Below are 23,109 nucleotides of genomic sequence, written 5' to 3' on the forward strand. Positions count from 1 at the left end.
ATCCAATATCCGGCTGTGGAGACTTTTGACTCATCTAGACTCATAGATCCCATAGAGGCTGCCAAGTTTCCCACGTCCATTTGGTGGTTAGACCTGTATGATGAGGTGCCATCCTTATACCCATGTCTATGCTGCCTCCCCTTCCCCTTCCCCTTCCACCTGTAAGTGGAAGTATGACCTCGAGATGCGGCTTCGCCATGATTGGCATCTGGGTAGCATGGGTGAAGTGACTCTCCTCCATGAACCTCAATGGCCCTCTTTGTCCTTGACTCACAACTGGGGTCTAGCTTTGGTGGTAGTGGGTCTCCCTAGGATCAGCCTAGTCCTGATCACCAGCTCCATCATCATCTTCATCACCCCTATGTCATCCCCATTACTAGGTCCAACATCATTATCATCATCATTGTCATCATCTTGTGCCTGAGTGACATCATCGTCATTTGACCACACAATATTATCCTCATTAACACTGGATGCACCATGGTGCGGTAAAAAGGGACGGCTAGGATCGGTGTGCACTTTCCCATCTGTTGGTAGTAACTCTTCCACATTAGCTCCCATCTCCCGTGCAATATGACTGTTGGGTCGACATTCTGCCTCATCCAATAATGGCTCTTTAACCCTCTCGAATAGGTGGTTCTCCTCATGATCATCAATGGCAATGATCTCAACCAATTAGTCTTGTCCCTATTACCTCCATCTTGACCTTTCTTAATGTGCTCGTCTCTCAACCTCATATTATAGTGCACATATACAAGATCTTCTTGCTGCTTCACCCTGAATTGGTTCTGCCTCTTAGAGTATATCAAATTGAATGTGCTCTTATTGCGCTCAGACGTGGTGGCAGAATATGTCTGGGAGAGCACTTGAATTGCTATATGAATCAAGTACTCTGAGTCTAACCCACATTGCAGCACATTGCAGCCACCACTCAGCTGCAAGAAACATACCCAACCCAATTAATAAGGCTAAAAATTAATTGCATAAAAAACTAAATTGAGTATGTAAGACTTGGACTAAGTGATAGAGTTTTCCACTACTTGATGGACTGCTTAGATCACGTCTATCCTCATCCCAAGTTCTTTATTATAGTGGTATATGGGATTCAAGTAATAGGTTATCAAACAAGCCAACCAATGAGATGGTAAGAAACTGCACAATGACATAATAAGTATTAAGTGATAACTTGGAAAATATGATTACTTTGAACTCACCAGCCCAATGTAGTGGATGTTGCAACTGCCTCTCCCATCTCTCCTGGATGATATCTAGGAAATTTTGATTTCCCTTAGGATATACCCTCTCAACCTTCTCGTTTATTATCTCTGATGCAGCCCCTATATGTGGTAAAGTTGGTTTCCTTTGTTGATCTACCAACTTTAAGACTGTCATCACAGGGTCTAGAAGCTTCACGACAACTTTCAGATTTGCCTAGAAGAGATCACTAGATATTGTGCCCATGCTACTCTTCCAGCTGGTGAATCTGATTGGGGCCAATCGAACCACTCCTGTGATGCACACATTGCACGTAATTGGTTTTTCATTTTCTTAAAACTTTTCAGGGCAATCCAATTTGTAGCGAATCTGGTGACCCCAGGCCTCACCAAGGCACCACCACACTTCCTTCTTAACATATCCAAGGCAAATCCATGGTTATAGATGAATGTGGTCATATGTCAACCCCGCTAAACAACCTTCTTCACAAATTTGATTTGCCCCATGTCCTTTAGAATCAAATCAATACAATGTGCCACACAACGAGTCTAGAAGAGCCTATACTTGGGATTCTCAATCAACTTCTTCCTAGCCTTTTAAAAGTTAGAGCCATTATCTGTCACAATCTGCATCATGTGCTCAACTCCAACCTCTTTCGCCATACTCTTTAGCAACCCATATATGTATATCGCATCCTTCAGGTGATTGGATGCATCATCAGGCTTGAGGAACACCTTCCTCCCATCACAATTACTTGATGATAGACTATCTAGTGCGACCAATCCAACCATCACACATCACTGTCACCCCATAATGCCTCCACATTGGCTTAAGACCATCAATGTAGGTCTTCAGGTCTTGCTTTTGCCATGGGAGATATACATTATATACCTCATATGGGGTTGGCCCAACCACCCCATGTCCAACGCACCACTGATCTCATCCACCATAGCCTTATAATAAGGCCCTTGTGCAGCGTGCGTAGGAACATCGTGAGACAATGCTCACTTATAGAAGGCCATCCCCACCTTCTGCTTCATATCACCTAACAAATGCTTTTATTTTTTCTGCTTTGTCTATAGGCTAAACAAGTTAGGATAGTGCTTAGTATCTAGACATTGAGATTTGTAGCACTGGGTCTAGGTGCAGTAGATGTAGCACTAGGTCGGGACCGTGGGGCCCGTGGCAGGGAAACTAACGCTTTGACACCCTGGCTCCTCATCTTGGAGCTGCCTCCCCCTCCTCACTCAAAATTTGGATCTTTAGATGACCCTGCACCTATGGTTCTTTGTGTCTTCCTAATCTCATTGAGTCTATGAGACTCTCTACTCATCCTCAGTACTCTCTCCATATCTATCTCTGGAGATCATGCGTCAAGGTTTGGCTCATCTGGATCTATGTCCTGCTCTCCCAACCCCTTTAAGCATGCTGTGTGGAACTCATCCCTCTTTGCCCTTTCTCTACGCTCTTCTCTTGCCCTTCTTTCACATACTTTGCCATTGCAACTTTAACTTCATAAGGAACATTGGGGCATCCAAGCACATTGCAGTCCCCTCCCGCTAGATGGACCTTCAGTTGATTGGCCCCACCTGATCTAAATTTTTTCAAGCAATATTTACACTCTGACTTCTTGTCATCCGTCGGTGGCTTTTTATACTGCCAAGCTATGTTTGACATAGTAGTTTTTGACTCAGAAGTGAGTGCGTGATAGAAACATACATAATAATCATCTTTAAAACACAATACCACTATTCTAATTTTAGCCTAAAGACCCTAAACACACATTACTTATAAACTAAGGTATTCACAAACATTGGAAAATTTTTCCCTAATTAAAAATATATTTTATAATTAAAATATTAATTATAGTAATTACTAATTACATGAAAAATAAAAAAATAAAATATTAGAACACTTCAAAAATCAGATCCAACAACGTACATTTGTAAATCTACCTATACCTACTAGAGACAACACATATTAATTTCAACTCAAACCAACATCATTTGAGCATGAGACAAACAAAAAAATGTAAATTTTTAGGTATTTTTTAAAATCAGTAAAATAAAAAAAGGGTAGAACTGTTCAAAAATCAGATCGAACAACATACATTTGTAAATCTACCTACTAGAGACCATGGAAAAAAGTTTCAAAAGAATCCAACGCCATTTGATCACGAAGGAACGAAAAAAAATAAAAAATTTGGGGAAAGTTAGGTCACCTTGCAACAGAGTTTGAAAACCCTTGAAATAATCCACTAAGAAGAGCTGAAATCACCAAAGGAGTGAATTAAACTACTTGAAATGATCCAAAAATCATGCAACAAGGGTCGAAAATTGGAGGAAAATTTAGGTTTCCACACTCGAGTTCTACCTCTATTTCACGCACGAAACTATGCACTTCGCAAAGTTTGTGCTTATAGAAAGAGTTTTTGGTTATGAAATGGCTGGTCCAGCTTGGTTGAACCAGGTTCGATTTGGTTGGGAAAGTTTTGTAGTTTTGCAATGTTTCGTCGAAATTAAACTTGGACCTTTTATTCGTTCTTTATAGTTCCGTTTTGACCTCCCAGAAATGCAAAATTTCGAGGTTTCGAGCGAAATTTTTTCCATGCAATAATTACATATATTGGTGAATCCTTGCCAGTGCCAATCAACGACACTAGGAACCATTTTAGGAACACTTAATCTGAACCTAAGAGCTTTCCTACTTGCCTCTTGATCTCAAATACCAGAGGGGAATTTGTCTACTAATTTTAGGATGCGTGGAAAATCGCCTTGTTCTTCTCTGTAAGTGTGAATCTCGATAACTTCATAGTCCAGTCTCTCGACACCATTACCTCCACTCTTACTTGCGTAGTCTACTGATTCTTGAACTTTAGCTTCTTCTGAGGGTGGCAAGCTTCACCATTTCGAAAGCTTTTTAAATGATTGGATAACATCATTGAAGGCCCTTTGCAAAAGATTAGAGATCCGGCTTTAGTCAAGGGGCAAAATCCCAAACTTCCACAAGAACCCAACCTTCTGTTCCCCTCGTCAAGAAGAACACAAGAGAAAGATGACATTTAAAGGATTCTATAAACTCTGAAGTCTCAGCCTGGCATATTTGACTGAACCAACATATGAGAGATTGGTTATATTGCATAAGGTGGAGATGGATTGATGGGGAATAGCTCAAGAGTGGGGGATGTGGCGAATGTCAAAGAAACACAGGAATTGCAGGCATAACTGTTTGCTCTGATTTACTTTTTGCTTTGGAATGGCTGAACATTGAACAATGCTTACTGAAATCATAACGCATTCTTCCACTTTGGGGAAGCAGTACCGCTTCTGTAGATATTGAGATGCCTCTCAAGATCGATTGGCTCTTTACCATGCTGTTTACGAATCTAGTACTGAATCTCATTTCCCAAACTATCTTCTGAGTTCCTGTTTAATCCTCTAATGCTGTCCCTTGGGGTTGGTTGCCTTCCTCAATCTAACAGCACATTTGACGAACCTTCTGATACCATGTTCAAAAGCCTGGGTTGGAAAGAATCCCAATCAACAGAATAGCAGAAGTTAAACCAGATGACATAAAGCGAAAACTTATCAGATCGATCGGCATTGACAAGATAACTCAAAATATCACTGCAGTCATAGATGAGAAACAAGCAAACAGGCCCCCTTCAGATGGGATGGACTCCAAACCTGGCCAAAATCCTCCATTAGTTTCAAACTTTGGGTTTGTAAATCTTTTTGGTGAGTTGTAACTCTTGAAGGAATAGAATTAGGTGTGTCCATCATAAGAAGAAGCAGAAGAAGTGGCGTCCATTAGCATTGCCTGTTTCAGGAACTTTCCATTTTTTTATCCCAAATGATATTTTCTCCTCTTTTGTGGGTTGATTTTTGTTTTTCGTGTTGTTACCTCAGATTTTAGGCATGTATTTATTTGGAGAGAATAGGGTTCTCTTTTGGATTTTTGTCCCCGTTTGTTTTAGATTTTGTTTAATATATTAATGGAAGAAACTATGGAGACATATTAATACTATAGTGGCTTTTGAAGGAATGATTCAATCATGTATTTTTTTAATTTGTTGGTTTTTTTTGGGGGGGGGGGGGGGTGTTGTAACTTTTTAGGGAATAGTATCAAGAGATGTTTGGGATAAGTAGGGGTATTCTTGTCCAATATTGAAGGGTTGTGAGGGACTCCTCTTAAAAGATGTACCCATTGAAGTGGAAGAGATGCAAATTTGGGAGGGAGACCTCTTAAGAAATGCACCTATTGAGGATATGTAGGGGTATTTTGGTCTAGTGAAATAGTATACCAAAACTTGAGTATATACGTTTTTGTATTATGATAGTATGATTTTTTTCCGTTTGTTTTAAACTTTGTTTAATACGTTATTGGTATAAATTATGGAGACATGTTATTACTAGAGAGGCTTTTGAAGGAATGATTTATTTATGCATCTTTTCTTAATTTGTAATTTTAATTTTTATTTTCTGTACTGAAAAGTTGTAACTTTTTAGTTAATACTATTGGGAGATATATTGGTTGCAGATAGGTAGGGGTATTCTTGTCCAAAAATGAAGAGTGGTGAGGTTGTCCTCTTAGAAGATGTTTCTATTGAACTGGAAGAGATGTGAATTTTGGGAGGTAGTCCTCTTAAAAGATGTACCATTTAAGGATATATGGGGCCACGGGGGTATTTTGGTCTAGTGAAAAAGTATACCGAAACTTGATTTTGTAATTTTTTGTAGTATGATATGATAGTATGATTTTTTTTCTTTACAAAAAGAAAAAAGATGGTATGAATTTCTTTTGATTGTTTTAAATTTTGTTTGATATGTTGTTGGAAGAAATTATCGAGACATTAATAGAGGCTTTTGAATCAATGACTTATTTATGTATTTTCTTGTAATTAGTTTTTTTTTTTTGGGGGGGGGGGTAAAATTATAACATTTTATGGAATAGTATCAAGAGATATATCAGTAGGGGTATTCTTTTCTAGTAATGAAGAGATGTGAGAGTCTCTTAAAAGACGTACTTATTGAAGTGGAAGTGATGCAAATTTTGGGAGGGAGTCCTCTTGAAAGATGTACCTATTGAGAATGTAGGGTTATTTTGGTGTAGTGAAGAAGTATATCAAAACCTGAGTTTGTACTAGATGCGAACTTTGGGAGGGAGTCCTCTTGAAAGATGTACCTATTGAGAATATGTAGGGGTATTTTGGTCAAGTAAAAAAGTAGATCAAAACTTGAGTTTTTACTTTTATATAGTAGTATGATATGACATGCAAAGGAAAGAACAAATATTCCCGATGTGGAACTGTTACAGTAAAACACCTAACCGACGATTATACCCTTATGATAATACTACTATTACTACGTTACAACTCCTATCCCTAACCCCACCCCCTAGAAACCCGAGAACCAAAAACTGTAAATTTTCTTAAACCCTAGACTTAAAATTTGAAATTAACTAGATTCAGATTTATTTTTCTTCGATGCTCACTTTTCTTACTCTTCCCCATACATCTAAAATCCTAAACAGCCCCAATAACTCTAACTGCAAGGTTTTTAGGAATCCTAATTTTCCTGCTGATTTTAACTAATTGATCCTAGGACTGTCCCTCGATTTCGAGGCTGCATCAGTATGCATTTTAATGATGATTAAAATAAATTATCTTTAATATATTAGTTGATTGATAGTCCTTTTAAAGAGAACACTCAAAGTGATAACTGTTGAAAGACCTGGGCAAATTCAGTTAGTACTTTTTTTTCTGTTATTTCCTTATTCAGAGTAGATTCAGGGAGATTTTATTTTTCTTGTAAGATTTCCATACTAGGAGGATTTGTTTTGTTCTGTATGTGGTAAGTTTTCTATATAAATAAAGCTCTTGTTGTGTCCTTCAGACACATGTCAGGGTTTCTTAAACTCTTTCAACACACATCATAAGTTTAAGTGAAAAGGTGATAAGCAACAATATGGATGCATCTAGCAACTAACCATGCAAGTCTCTAATAAGGCATACATGCTTTGAGATATAACACCAGCCCTCCTCTGGGTAGGTCTCGTCACTTTAATCCCTCACGAATTGGTTACCTCTGCTGGAATCTAGGGCATGGGGGTACGGTCCTCGTCAATCAACCTTGGCTTGGGTTTAGGTCCACACTCACTTAGCATGACCATTTGCATGAGTATTGACGCACGTCGAGAATTCTAACCTAATGCAAGGTTCCACAGTAACGTACTACATGTGGTCCAGATACCTTCCCTATGGCTCCAACCAACTCGGTTCAGTATCCTTCTCTACCTAAGAATGGGAATCCTCATGGATTGATTACCTTTATTGAACTCCATTCCCTAACCCTATGGTCATCCACATATCGTTGGAGTGGATGCTCTCATGTCCCTTCATGACTCCCAAGTCACCTATGGGGCGCCCACGAGCCCAACCATAACATATGCAACTCTACCATTGCATGATTAACAATGGACCACTGAATCTCCTCACGGATTGGCTACTACTGTTGGATGAAATAGAGTCACGTCACTGTTATCACGGGTCATTCATCTTTAATACCTTTGCCTAAAGTGTATTAGCATATGAGGGTACCTAACCATGTAGTTTAGACCTCCTAGGTGAGTAAACCAACAACCATGATAGTGCTCGAGGCATCAGAGAACAGTGTCCCGTACCACATTCCCTGATATCCCAAGCTAGGAATACCCAACAAGGATAATCCTCAATCATAGTCGCACCATACACAACATTCCACATCAAGTAATAAATTAAATACATCAACATTATTCATAACATGTTGTCATCAAATAAGCATATTTAATTACTGTTGTAGGAGGTAATGAGGCTATATACTTGTTAATAGTGATAGGCAAATCATCATAACAATATGCCAATCATACATGCAATTGTAACCTTACCTATCTTGGAGGAAATATCACGGAAAAGCGTATTAAATCTCTCAAATAACCACTCCACCAAACCTCAGAGATCACTTAGATTAGGGTTAAGAAGTTACATTAAGGTCTGAGATCCAAATAGAGCAAAAAGTGAAAACAACATCAATGCAGCCTCTAGAAGTGGGCCGGTTGGTTCAATCGACCTCCTTAGGCAATCGCTTGCTTTTCTGGCAGTTTTTCAAGTTTGAAATTCAGACTTTTGATCACCCATCCTTGATCTGATTTTGGGTTGATTCAAGTTTGAACTTCGCTCTTAGAATTCTAGAGAGGGCACCACACACTAGACCACAGAAGAAGAATGATTTGAATCCACATCATCCTCTTCGACAAGATCAACCCTTGATCATATATGAAAATCCATCTCCTGGCATGATCCAATCGAGATCATCGATGGAAAATGATCTAATCTACTCCAACTCACCACTACAAAATATTAGAAGGAGGAACTACTCTCTAAAAATATAGAATTCAAGTAAAATAAGAGAGTGTTTAACTAACCTCTAAAAGATCTGAAAGTCAAGGCATAATCCAAACCTTCTTCGCGAATCGAGGGTTCTTCACCCCCAACCACATGTACACAACCTCTACTCAATCCACAACAGCCTCCACGAATATGGTAGTGTGAAATTGGGTTGTGGATGGCTATTTATTAAGAACCTGGGGCAAAATTGGGTTTAAAACCTGCAGCCCAACCGACTGTTAGCAGGTTTTCTCTCCTGCCTTGCTCTCAATTGATGAGAACAATGGCATCCATGACCTTCAACCCTGGAGCACTTTGAGGAAAAGCTGTCTCAAGCACTGATGCCCCACTAGTGATGAGATCATCAACAATGAGACAAGTTTGGTTTTCTTTGGAAATGCCTTCATTGGCTTTCCTAGGGCCGTAGTCTTTGATTTCTTTGCATTGCATCAGCATTGGGAGGTCATTCGAGATGGAGATACATGTGGCGATTGGGAGAGCAATGTAAGGAAGAAACATTGTTGTGTCTAGTCAAATTACACAAGAAAACCTTGTGGTGGAGATACCTTGTTTTGTTGTTTTTCTACTTGGCACAGACACAACTGAGCTTCAATGATTACAGAAGAATTATTATTTGCAGTGGAAGAATATAAAATTTGCAAGGTTTTGACAAAAGTAGAAAAAAATTTAGGTGGTGGGCGGTTATTGGCAGTGGGGCTAGTGGTGGGTGATTTCTAGCAGGCAGAAGGGGAACTCTCTTCAACCATCTGTATGGTTGTTTGAGAATAAGGTATGGGGGCATACTTGTAATTTTAGGTTTAGGGTTCTACTTTCAAAATAGGGCTTGAATAAAGGGGCATTTGAGTCATTTTAACACATAATGGGTAAGGGGTAATTTGGTCTTACTATGAATGTAATTTGAATTTTAGTATTGGTCTCAAATGGACTTTGATGGACTAGGGCCCATGGCATAAATTTCAATCGAAATTTACTGAAATTTCGACCGAAATATCTGTAAGAAAACGAAAATGAAACAAAACTCCGAGAATCTTCTAAAGTCCAAAGTTTCAACCGAAATTTCATAGGTTTTGACCGAAATTTTGCAGGTTTTGACACTAAGACTTGTTTTACCTTTGTTTTTGTTGATTTCTCTCCCATTTTTACCTAATTTCCCCATCTACTTTAGTCTTCAAACACCTCTTTTGCTCCTTTTTTTCCATCAAACATCTTTTAAGTGACAACAACTATTCATGGGCCTAAGCCCAAACTACAAAGAAAACTCGTCGGCAACAGAATGTGAAGCATGAGCCATACCCAATAGTTTCATTTTTGTTTGTTCAAGCCTTAAATGATCTTGTATTGCGTTGAAATTAATATATGCTTAGTCTAGAACTATTGATCTATGATTATGTGTTGGTAAACTTATATTTTGATTATTGCAACTATTTTTTTAATTTTCTGATTTTAAAACTATTTCCTGAACTTCAAAAACCTTTGTATACATGATATGGGCTTGAACTTAATACATGTGAGACACCATTACTTGATCTAGTTGGTCATTGTATTTTGCTGACTTGTTGTATTTGTAACCATTCTATCAAACAATCCATGTATGCTGAGAATTCTATGCATGTAGGCAATATAATTTGTATTTGTCGGAACCAGTCATTTATTAGTATGCTTGAATGCTAACTTTTGTTTTTTCTTTTTTCTTTTGGAAAAAAATACAAAAGTTCCATTGTGTTTATTATGCTTTAAATAGGTAGAAGGCAATAAATTAGATGAATTGGAGGTCATATAAAGCCCGAAACCTGGGGTCGAAATTCCAAAAAAAAAACTAGGTTTCCACCGAAATTTCGGTCAAAACCTGAAAATTTCTGTTTTTTGCTGGGTCATTAAAGTTTTCTCTCTGCTAGGGGATCAGAATGCACCCTTCCTGTTTACCAGAAAAAGAAAAAGAAAAAAGATCAGAGAATGCATGCTTCCCCAGAGTGTCAGGCAGTGTGTTTTCGACTTTCTGTTTAGCTGCAGATACAAGTTGCAGCCAATATGATTCTATGTGAGATTGACAAGTTGATCTGATGCTTTACTTGAATAATTTATATTGTATATAACAGTCTTAAGGCCCTCCTTTGTATTAACTCTGGTATTATAAATTCCAGGGGGCATTTGTGTGGAGCTGCAAAGCACTGATTTCAGAGGTGAGATATTTTCATTAAATTTTATTTTTCAACCCAGGAAAAGTGTTCTTGAAATACGATATCACATTTTCCTTGTAAGCGTATTTTTACAAATCCTGTAAGAAAAAATTTGTGTGATTGTTTTACTTGTCAGTGGGAAGTATACAGCGAATGGTAGCCATTAACACTGTTGCTGTTTTCTGTGCTCTATAACTAAGGCTCGTTTAGGTATCAATTTTCATTTTCATGTTTTACCTATTTAAAAGAATTTATTATCAAAATGTAGTTCTGATTAAAATTGACAAATGATTTGGTAACTATTGTCCAGAATTGAATGTGGGATGAAAAATAGATTTGGTAATTGAATATGTATAATTAATTTATAATAATTTTTTAAATTATGAGAAGTAAGTGAAGAGAATCCTCAATCAATTTTTACCTATTCAAAATAATTTAATGTCAAACTGTAGGTCTGATTAAAATTGACAAATGTTTTGGTCACTATTGTCCAGAATTGAATGTGGAATGAAAAATAGAGTTGGTAATTGAATATGTATAGATAATTTATAATAATTTTGTAAGTAATGACAAGTAGGTGAAGAGAATCCTCATTCAATTATCTCTCTCAAATCAACAAGAAACAATGACAGCAACAAGGATTTCTTGTTCCATGTGGCTAATATCAAAATTGGAAATTTTCAATGTGTGTGGAATATATCTCGTAGCTTATCACTTATTGAAACTACTCCTAGACCCATTCTAATATGATTATTCCTTATCATTCTTAGTGTTGCCACTCATCCATCTTAGCATTCTCATTTCTGCTATAACGAGTCTATCTACATGGTTCTATTTAACAACCCAATACTCTGCACTATCATAGATGGTCGAATGACGGTCCTATAGAATTTTCTTTAAGCTTTAAAGGAATACGTTGATCACACAAGACCCCGGACGCATTGACCCAATTTTAAATCTTTAGGAGACATCATCCTCTATATCTCTATATCAAAAATTTTTTTATTTATGATTGAATCAATGTACTTAAAATAATCGCTCTGAGGAATCTCCTTATCATCAAGTTTCACCACCTCATCGTCTGCCATGACCAAAGTTACAAAGTTGATATTCTTTCTTCTCCCTTGCTTTTCCTGCAATTTTCTTAGCTTCATGTCTTAAAACTAGTTTACTTTTTCTTGAACCTCATTATCTCACCACCAAATTTCCCTATAAGAATGGAGCTTTCCTTTTGATTTACTTATGACATCTTTAGCCACTTTCTTGATAGACGTAGCCATCTCATTCCACGTCACTTTAGTGTCCCCCTCAAAATCCCACTTTCCCTGTTTGACTACATTATTAGCGAAGGATTTCAAGCACTCTCCTTTAAAGTTCCACCATCTGATCCTAGGATAGTTAACCTGGCACTTTTTATGATTTTTTGGAGTTAGGCATATATCCAAAGTCTATGTTGTGTGGTTAAGCTTTCCCGTGGTATCACCTTGCAATCTTTGCACAACAATATATCAGTCCTAGTTAGGATGAAATCTATTTGGCTTCTATGTGGCCACTTTTGAAGGTAATTAAATGCTCCTCTCTCTTTTTAAAGTAAGTATTTACAATAGATAGATCAAAAGAAACAACAAAATCTAAAATTAAGATCTCTTCCTCATTCCTTTCTCTACAAACATATCCTCCATGTACATTCTTATAGCCTCTTTGTTCTTTCCCAATATGTCTATTTAGATCACCCTCTTTGATAATCTTTTCTCCTTGACAAATTCATTGCATGACTGCATCCATGCTTTTCTAAAATTCTAACTTTAAACTTTCATCCAATCCTACTTGAGGTGCATATGCACTAATTATATTTATGACTTCTTTCCCCTTTACAAGGTTGATAGCAATAATTTAATCACCTACTCTTTTAACATCCACCACATCATTTTCAAAATCTTTATTCACTTTATACCTACTCCATTTTTATTAGTTTTATCTCCAATATACCAAAGTTTAAAGTCATCCAACTCTCCAGTTTTTCTACCCTTCCATCTAGTCTGTTGAATGCAAGCTATATTAATCCTTCTATTCCTTATAACATCTATCAATTCTAAGTTCTTACCTGTTAAAGATCCTATGTTCCAAGATGCTAATCTAATCCTACGTTTTTGGACTAGCTTCTTTACTCACACTCATCCATGGCACGAGAACCCTTGCCTACTTATCACTGTGTCTGGGCCCCGAGGTGACACGTCACTTATGATAGACTCCTTTGTTAACCCTTGCCCACTCATCACTCGGGCCATAGTGTAGCACGTCACTTCTTTTGTCGGGGATCGCCCTAGCATAGCGTTTATCATATAAGCTCAAATCCATGAAAGGGTTTGGCTAGATTTTTTTCGGTATCAGGCGCCAACCTGATACACCATAGCAGAGACCTCTATGCAGACACAGGCATAGGAGAGTCTTGAGGGTCTTCAACTCCGTTCATAAAGGTCTTTCCAAGGTCAATTGAGGAGGGGGGAAATAGGAGAGATTGCTATTAGAGGAGGGTTCAAGTGGAGGGGAGAGGAAGAGGGAGTTCCAGGATTTTGGGGAGAGAAAGGTCATCGGGAGGGTTACAAATAGATTCGGACATGAGAGTGATGGCAGGAGGCCGGAGGCAGGATGCAGGAGGTTGGTCAGAGGTGGGGGGAGGGGTGTCGGGGGGAATAGAGCTCATGGCGGAGGTTCATGAGGTTGTGTTGAGGAGGGCAAGCATTGGCAAGGAGAAATCAGTTGGAGAAGTCGCCTAGGTAATAGTTGATAGTGGCAGTAGTCTCCCCCTTTTCTTAGAAGTGTTTTTTTTTTTTCCTTTGTGGAGGTTAGGCTAGACCTACAGCCACGGCAAGGATCATGGACTTAAACAACCAAGAACCTTCACAAACGCCTTGGATTTTGAGCTAGGTGTCCAAGCAAGGCAGCAGCTAGCCAAGATCCTCTAAAATTGTACCAGCTTTCTGCAATTTCAGGTCTTGCTGTTAGTGACGTTTTAGGGTGCCAAAGAAGTCTGTTGGGGCTGTGACTCTCAATGGTTTTCTCGTCAAACGAAGGGGAGGATATGGAGCTCTATTGATGACGTGAATCCAAGTGGAAGGGAATCTTTTCTAAGGAGGTTTTTGGCTGCAAAGAGAATCTTGATTCATTGCCAATAGAGTAGCTAGAACCTTGGTAAACACGGTGACCCCTAGCCTCCAAACTATTTGACAAGAACCTTGATATCAATTGTAACACGTCATACTCAAACTCATAGTATTTGGGCGATAAGTCGATCGAACACTATGAGAACAGTCTTGATAAGTTCGAATAGTCCTTAGATATAACCAAAGAGAAAATAAAGCCTTTGATACTAATAATTTCGTGTCTCCTAACATGGATTTCCTTATCTTATATAAGGATGGATCTTAACACAAAAAGGTAATTACTAAATGGTAAACTTCAAGATAAGGAAACAAAAAGTAAAGGTGGTAGATCCCCTTTCCTAGACAAGGAACATAAAGAAAAAGGAGACAAATGGTGAAGATGGAATGGGCCTCAATTTGGAATGTAATCAATGCCTTTGATTTGCTCCATTTGTCCCTATCCTATTAATGATCTTATTGATTTCCTCCTCTTCTAGCCTTGAATGATTAGACTCATGCCAAATCTCACAAATAAAAGTGATTAGACCTTAAATTTTTTGCCTTGAGCCCTTGTGATTGGTCCAATTGGTATGGCCTCTTGAAAAAGATTTGCCCGCAAATCAAAATACAAGCTTTTGATTTCTTATTTTTTATCTGATTTTTTCTCCGTTCTTTTCTTTTTTCCCCAAATAACAATACAAAGGTTAACTCTTACCCTCCCCCTATACAAAAGGGTAATTATTACTTCAAGAACATCACATAACAAAAATATTGAAACAAATATTTTGGACAGATGAAACTTGCTAGAAACCCGTTATAGAACCTCATTAGAAACTGTGCTCTAACCAGATGATTTGAATCCGAACAGAAGGGATCGTTTCTGTTTTGCTATTTTTTTTTCCCGATAAAAGAAGGGATAATTTCTAAAGAGGTTTTTGGCTGCGAAGAGAATCTTGACCCGTTGCCAATAGAGTAGCTGGAACCTTTGTAAAGACTGCAATCCATAGTCTCCAAACTATTTGACAAGAACCTCATTATCAATTTTAAGACGCCACACTCAAACTGGCAATGTTTGGGTGAGAAGTCAATCGAACACCACAAGAGCAATCTTGAAAAGCTCAAATAGTCCTTAGAAAGAACTAAAATGAAGATAAAGCCACACATACTAATAATGTTGTCTCCTTAAATGGATTTCCTTGTCTTATGTAAGGATGGATCGTAACACAAAAAGGTTACACCATTAAATGGGAAACATATAATAAAGATGGTGGATCCCCTTTCCTAGACAAGGAACTGATTTGAACACAGAGACACCCTTGGCTGTACCCCAAATTGGGCCTCAAAAACCACCCAGACATGCTGGCCGAACCCCATTCCATGGGTACTTTGGTCATTTTTCCAGGGGAGTCTCCTTAATCCAAGGGTCATGGATCTATTTTTATTTTTTTTGTTCGGGTTAGTATTTTGTGAGTTATGAAAGAGTCCCAGTCCATTTTAATTCTTATTTAAGTTGTTTTGAGTGAGTTTCCACTGATTAAGTTGTGGATAGGATAAGACTCTTTTACCAGAAGAGTTCTTATCGTTTAGGAGTTTGCCTTTGATTAGAACTTATCTTTATTAAGTGGTTGTGGTTTTATTTAGGTTAGAACTATTTTCCTAAAGAGGACTCTAATAGATAAGTCAGTCTTTTATTTTAGTTAGTACTTGAGTTTGTCTCTAAGTCTTAGTTGAGTTTGAGTCAAGTTCTTCTTTCTTTATAAAGGCTATAAATAAGTCTCATTGCTCATTTTAATTCTTTAGTGATTGATTAAGTTTGAGGATCAAGGTTTCCTAATTGAGGGGTTGCCTGGTTGAGTAGAATTTGTTCAAGTTCAGCTTCTTCTTCTTCATTCCAGCAGCCTACAAGCATTTCTACAAGCAGCCACTGTTGAAAAACAGTGGTTCCAAGAAACAGAGATCCCCTACCCTTCCCCATCTCCCCTAGGCCGTTGTACCTATCCCCCTGCCCTGCGCTCCTAAGAAGCCCATTCCCCATTGCGGCTGCACTTAAACAGCAGTCTTCCTCCACCCATACAACTCCCCTGACCATCCCCCTTAAAGCCGTATGACCCTCCCAGCCCCTTCCACCACTTCCCCTAGCAACTGCAGGTCCTTTCTACTTCCCCACAGAAGCCCTAGGACCCCACCCCCTGCAACTCTTTATCCCCAATCCCTTAATCCCCCTTTGAAGACAACCCTACTGTCATTCCCTCACTTAAACCCTATTTCCCTAGCTTTAAGAAAATTCTGTATTTTGTCTTCTTCCTCTAATTTCTGCAACTCCTTATAAGTTATACAATTCAGACCTTCCCCAAGTCCTAGAATCATTAAAAACAAGATTTGAAACTGCGGGACAGCAAGACAGACAGTTCTGAAACTGCAGAAGAGCAAGACAGTCGCTCCACTCCTACCTGAGCTGAAACTCCCCCAAAGTCTAGTTTTGAATTTTCATTAAAATTCAGATCTGAATTACTTACTATAGAAGGGTTTTTCAGAGCTATTGAATACCTTAAGCACCCTGAATCAGGCCTTCTCTTTGCTGGAATGCCTGAGCAGCCCTTGGATTTACAGAAATTCCCAAAGTACCCTTAGCTCTAAATTCAGCTTTATATCAGGAACATAAAGAAAAAGGAAACAAATGGTAAAGATGGAATATGCCTGTATTTGGAATGTAATCAATTCCCTTGATTGTCTCCATTTGTTCTGATCAAATCAATGATCTTGATAATCCTCTTCTTCCAGCCTTTAATGATTATACTTATCCCAAATCTCACAAATTAAGGTTATTAAACTTTCTTTAAATTGTTTGGCTGGAGCCCTTGTGATTGCTCCAACTGGTGTGGCCAACTTGTCCCTAGCTGTTCCTCCTTTCCATGTCACGGCCTTGGCCAAAATCTCATCATCTAGTCTTTGAAAACGGAAGGGATTCTAATGGTGGAAAGTGGTTTCAACCCCACCATAGCCCCTGCAAAGTTACAACATGTTCTGTCATCCTTAAATCTATCACTTTTGTTGAGTTTTCAATTCAACAAGAAACTGTAATTTTGAAGTTAGACATCAATCTAACCACGAGATCTGTGCATACCTTGGAGCATCATCTCCATGCCTCATCCCCTGAGTTCAATCCAAGTTTCTTGGTAATCCAGGAGCCATTGGATATTTGGTTCTTTATAACCCTATACTCCTACCCTAGAACAAACACCTTGACACCCTGATTGCCTCTAGAAGCCTATCTCTTAATATTGAATTTGTTCTGAATCTGAAGTCTTTACCCCATCCATGACATTCTCCTAAGATCTTTATGCTGACAAACCTTCTAGGACCTCAATTTGAGATATCTATTTCATCTCTACACTTACTAACCGATTTTTCAAGAAGTTCATATTTACCACCCCCCCCCCCCCAAAAAAAAAAAAAAAAAAAAAATTATTCTGGTTCTGATAGATCTTGGCGTTTGCCTACAACTCAGTCAAGGCTATGGTACTCTAGATGGATTGGAACAGACACCTCAAGCTTAGTTTGGTCGACTCGTTGAAGCTGTGTTGGAATTGAACTGACACATTGTAGTAATGAGTGGCGATGATGAGTATTTTTCAGCGTTCTGATCCTTATCATATATGTGCGTAATATTATCATTATAGGCAATCTCTTTCAAGATTGTTGCACCCAAATCATTGGCTGCTTTCTTGAATGAAAAGACTAACATAACTAAAAGACTTAAAAGGATGAGACTGCCCTCAACTCGATGTTTTACCAAATTACTAAACTGCCCGTGCACTGCCAAAATTACATAGTTGTAGAAATCTAAGCATGGAATAGATTTTAACTAACATAGTGCTGCTGGGAAGGACTGTTATGAGTTTGTTATATGGGTTTGGGTCATAGGTGAGTAAGCTGTAGGGAATCCAAGCTAGGGAACACTAGGGGTAGAATGGTCTTAAGAAAAGGAAGTGGTCCTAGTATAAATGTAATGTGGTTAAGGCAGTTTGGATAATGAAGAATATTGTTATTCCCATTCCCTATTTCTCTCTCAGTGTTCGTCTTCTTCTTCGGGTTCTTCCCAACCTTGATCTTCCAATTTTCTGTTCTTCCTCTATATTTCTTCTACTAACAACATCTAAAATTCAGATTCATAACATTGGTCTGACTTGCTGGATTCGAATGGACGGCGATCTGCAGGTGATCAGGGAGAAGCTCTTTACTCTCCTATCATTAATGGAACGGAAGCTCAATCTCCTCCTTGAACGGATGGGTGCTGCTTCCATTCTCTTAGCTGAACAATGTCCACCGCCAATACCACCAATAGTCATTCTCAAGAGGCCATAGCAGCGGAATCACTAAAGCTGGAATTATCAAGGGAGGTTGAAACCAGCGCCACATACAGAGGAATTCTACTGGTTGTGATTGAAGCATAAGATAGGTTACAATACAAAGTTGCGATGGAATCGCAGTTGACGGAGGTGGAACCTCAAGCTGATTCACTGACTCATGCTCTCGGTAATAAGAAGGTTGTAGATCTAAGATTGTTGTGGAAAGAACCTCAAATCGATTCACTGATTAGTGATTTCAGTAGCGAGAGGGAGCAAATCCAATGTGATGAAAGGTTTGTACGGGTAGATCCAAAGTTGAGTGAGGGAATTGCTTCTTGGTTCACTGATTTTGCTCCGGTGGTTGAAGAGATCAATTTAACACCAAACTCTCGCTCCATTTTTGACTATCGCTTGCTCGAGGCAACGAGGGTGAAAGACGGAATACTTGAACAAGAGACGAAGAGAAAACAAAGACAAAAGCAATCGATTCGTCTCTTGATTTCACTTTTGAGCAAGGGAAGGAAATTTCGGGAGCTATCAGTTTTGTGTGATTGGAGGACTGGAGTCGGCGGAAAGAAGAGTCATAACTGGAATAAGTGTTGCCGGTATAAAATGGAAGTAGGTTGGGCCGTGCAACCTCCAACAAAGCCTCTATGGATGAGGGCGATAATAATAAAGGGGGACTCATTGGCATCCTTGGGGAGGACACAACATGGTCGCCGATGCTTGGTCCTTGACAATGAAGAGAAGAATTTTGTTCCCAGCGACCGTATTTTGGAAGGAAACTAGGGTTGCCATTGTTGATTTGTTTTTCATTTGGGAAGAACTAGTTTATGGATGGTTACAGATTGGACCAGTGGTCAAAACCAAATTAGGTTCGGCTTAATTAGTCTTTTGGGCTTGGACAGTATGGTACATATGAGTCAAGTTATTAAACCAAAATTTTGGGTCTTATGGATCACTCAAATGGCCCATTTAAAAACCTCTCACAATTGGGCTCTACAGAAGCTCCTCAAGCCTAGTCCAGAAAATGGGCTAGGATATACGCAATCAGTCAAGGAAACCCATGGGCTAATGGTGTGAAATTATAAGTAAGGGTATTACCCGAAAAAGCACTGTTTATACTTCTTCCAGTGTTTTGAGCACAATTGTGTCACAGCACCGAAGGGAGTTCATGGGTGGTGGTGTTGGTGAAAGCCTCAACTCCATCGGTGGTGGAGTGGCCTCTCACCTATGGTGGTGGTCCCATTCATGCCGGCGAATTACTTGCGGTTGTTCTCACTATCTCAATACTCCCATGGATTGTTCTTGAGCTTGCTTAAGTGGTTTAAAGATGGAACCTCATGCACAAACAATTGAAGAGCATCGTAGAGAATACGAGTGGCTAAGGAAGGACAAGGGAATAAAGAAAGTCGAAATGGAACAGCAGCTTGGGTTTGGATTTTGTCTTGAGTTTGTGTGACTGAACTAGCGGAATTTCCTAAGGCAAGGGGCGACAAGGATCAATACGTCGTGAGTTCACTGCTGGTAGAATTTATCATTGAACAATGTTACTAGGTCTCAAATTGGTGGAGAAGTAATGGACAGAACATGCTTGTTCGATCGGAGGCCGTGTCAAATTTGCAATTGAACTAGTTGGATGGCTCTATCAAGCGCTCGATTCAAAGAGGAAGAGCATGGTCAATTTTTTTTTTCAGCCATCTAGAAGTTGCTTATTTCTCCAAAGTTTCCATTCTGTTTTGATACACTTCATGCAGTGGATGGAGTCGATGGCAAACATATTTGTGTGACGATAGCAGTGAAAAATGGACATATTACCGATTGAATATTGTGATGAAGAAGAAATATGGGCGCAATGCAACGAATGTTCAGGTCAACCCTTACTTTCCAAATCATCTTTTAATTAAAGCGCTGGAAGGTGCATGTGTTCACGATAAAAGGGATGACATGTGTCGTAACTCGTAAGTTTTTTGTTGAAGGTATTCCTGTCTTCCTCATATGGGTAGTTTGTGTCACATCCCCCAGCCGGTACCCTAAACTGCAATACCTGGATGTGTGATCCACAACCCCGAAGATCAGTTCAGGGTGATCACACTCCCACATAGCACAATAATGTAATCAAAATCAAGAACAAATCATTGTATAATTATTATTAAGGAAACAATCAAAGAAGGACGTTAAAATAGATCACAACGAATATCAGAGTGTGGAATAAATGATACCAATAAAGAAATCAAAGTATAAAGTATAGCGGAACAACAACAACAACAACAACAACAACAAGCTTTGTCACAACTAAATGGGGCCGGCTACATGGATTCTTGCCCTGCAATCAGTTATGTTCGAGGCCATGCTAGATACAAGGCCTAAGCTATAGGTATCATTTCTCACCACTTCTCCTAAGGTTATCTTAGGTCTACCCCTAGCTCTTCTAGTTCCTTTAATATGGATTATATCACTTCTCCATACAGGGGCATTTATAGGTCTGCGTTGAACCTGGTTGTGCCACCTCAAACGACTTTCTCGAAGGTTATCACTTATGGCAGCAACTCCCAGACCAACTCTAATATGATCATTTATTATCTTATCCATCCTAGTTTTGCCACTCATCCATCTTAGCATTCTCATTTCTGCTACACTGAGTTTATCTATATGATTCTTTTTAACTGCCCAACACTCTGCACCGTACATCATAGTTGGTCGAACAACGGTCCTATAAAATTTTCCTTTAAGCTTTAATGGAATACGCCTATCACATAAGACCCCGGACGCACCTCTCCACTTCATCCGCCCTATTTTAATTCTTTGGGAAACCTCATCCTCTAAATCACCTCTTTTACTTATGATTGAACCTAGGTACCTAAAACAATCACTCTGAGGAATCTCTTTATCGTCAAGTATCACCACCTCATCATCTGCCCGATCATGACTAAAGTTATAAACTAGATATTCTGTCTTCGATCTACTAAGAGGAAATAAACCTATTATTCAAGCGGAAAGGTAGATCAAAACTCTTAATGTGTTACAACCAAATAAAAATATAAAGGAATAAAGAAGTCTGAGATTCAATCTAATGACTAATCGTACATCTCCTTAAACTCAAATAAAGTATGTCTAAACTCGAAGACTTCCATATCCAAATATGGCGCTCCAGCTCCAAAATGGGACTAATCTTCGTACGCACCATCGTCACACTGGAAGTCTTCACTATTATGTTCGTAACGGCCAGTGCCTTACATGCAATACGGGTCACTTGCCGTGGCCTCGTAGTCTTGGGTCTTGTAGTCATTGGTACCTGCAATAAGGTCTAACAAACATTGTCTCCGAAGGGTGAGCTCAAAAGAACTCAGCAAGTAGTTCAATCACAAATAACAATTACAAACAGTTCAAAACAAGCATGGTGCAATATTATATGAGACAATAATGCAAGTATGCTTCTAAGTCTAATTATGCTAGTCTCTAGTGGTAGACACGCATAAGGATAAAACACCATGCTTCTCTATGTAGTCTTAGTCACTCTCCCTCACAGCTCTTAAGCACGTCTTTTGGGTTCTCCGCGGCAATTGGGTCCCGACATCCTTCTTTGACATTCCATGGCTGGGGTTTAGGTCAGCACTCTCTCACTTCTCCATTGGTATAAATATTAGCGCGTGTCAGGGTTATACCTAGCCCAGTCCAAGTCATCTACTGAGTTATATCAATCTCAGAGTCGAATACCTCCCTTCGATGCTTTAAATAGTCCGTTCCGGTATGATAGCCTCCCTTCGGTGCCTGGGCAGTCCCTTCCGGTATCTCTCTCCCTGTAGGTATCATATCCTATGGCACCCACCAAATCAGACTACAGACCCTTAACCTTATTGGTCATCCACATATAATAAATGGAAAGCTCTCGTGTTCTCTCACGGGTTGTCTACTGGTCTTGAGCGCCCATGAGCCCAGGTTTCTTATGTGCGACCCTACCAATGAATGGCTCCCACAATGTGATTATGTTTTCTCACGTTTTGACTACTGGTCTTGAGCGCCCATAATCCCCATTGCTGCCATGTGTCACTCTGCCTCAATTCCCTCGCTAATAGGGTGAGATATGACTGGGTTTCTTAGCCAAACTCATATAGACAATGTCTTAGGTATGTCATCCAGTAATTTCGGAAAGCGCCTAGGGGCAACATAGGAAAGCGTCCTATACCACCTCCACTGATGTCCCAAGACAGAAATACCAAAAGGGCATTCCCCATTCCACAACTACAACATAGGCAATCACATCACAATATGATTTCATATATCATAACACAATCCATTCCAATCAATCACGTTCATACAAGTATACAAGTTAACACAATGAAACATATTCTGAAATTACAGAAGTATAACAATATAGAAAAGGTCCTAAGACAGTTGTTAACATATGCATACAAATCCTATCATGGTATAGAATGTAATGATGTCAATTGTGAGTGAACGTTCTCACCTTAAACATACTTCGTAAACTCCGAAGCAAAGAGATCAGAGGGTAAGTCCAAAATCACCAAAGAAAACCTAAATGAACAAGTATTGATCATAAGGAACAAACCCTAAAGGATCGGAGTCAAAATGGGGTCAAATAGGTAAAGTTGCTGTCACAGGGCATCCTTGGTCGACTGGCTTGGTCGCTTGGGGCGACCAAGGCAGTTGACCAAGCCTCTGTGTACGAACATAAAACCTAAGTTTTGAACTCGTTTGAGTCTTAATCACTCCAAAATTAATAGGAAAATTCTGAAATAGAATATGGAGGCTATCTATCA

General features: G+C 39.1%; 1 protein-coding gene across 3 annotated transcripts in view; it reads left to right on the plus strand.

Moving 5' to 3' along the window:
* Positions 1-23,109, plus strand: part of LOC149008846 (yacP-like NYN domain protein) — a 58,589-nt gene that overhangs the window by 31,752 nt on the left and 3,728 nt on the right. For 2 of the 3 annotated variants that reach the window (XM_089162936.1, XM_089162937.1), the window contains one exon: positions 10,801-10,839. In XM_089162936.1, the coding sequence (XP_089019062.1) occupies positions 10,801-10,839 (39 nt within the window). Of the gene's footprint in view, positions 1-10,800; positions 10,840-10,972; positions 11,047-23,109 lie in introns of all 3 variants that reach the window. The other variant, XR_016174575.1, reaches the window with a different exon arrangement.

This window comes from Hakea prostrata, chromosome 7 (genome assembly GCF_041222555.1).
Source record: "Hakea prostrata isolate BN-2017 chromosome 7, UWA_Hpros_2, whole genome shotgun sequence".
NCBI lineage: Eukaryota > Viridiplantae > Streptophyta > Magnoliopsida > Proteales > Proteaceae > Hakea > Hakea prostrata.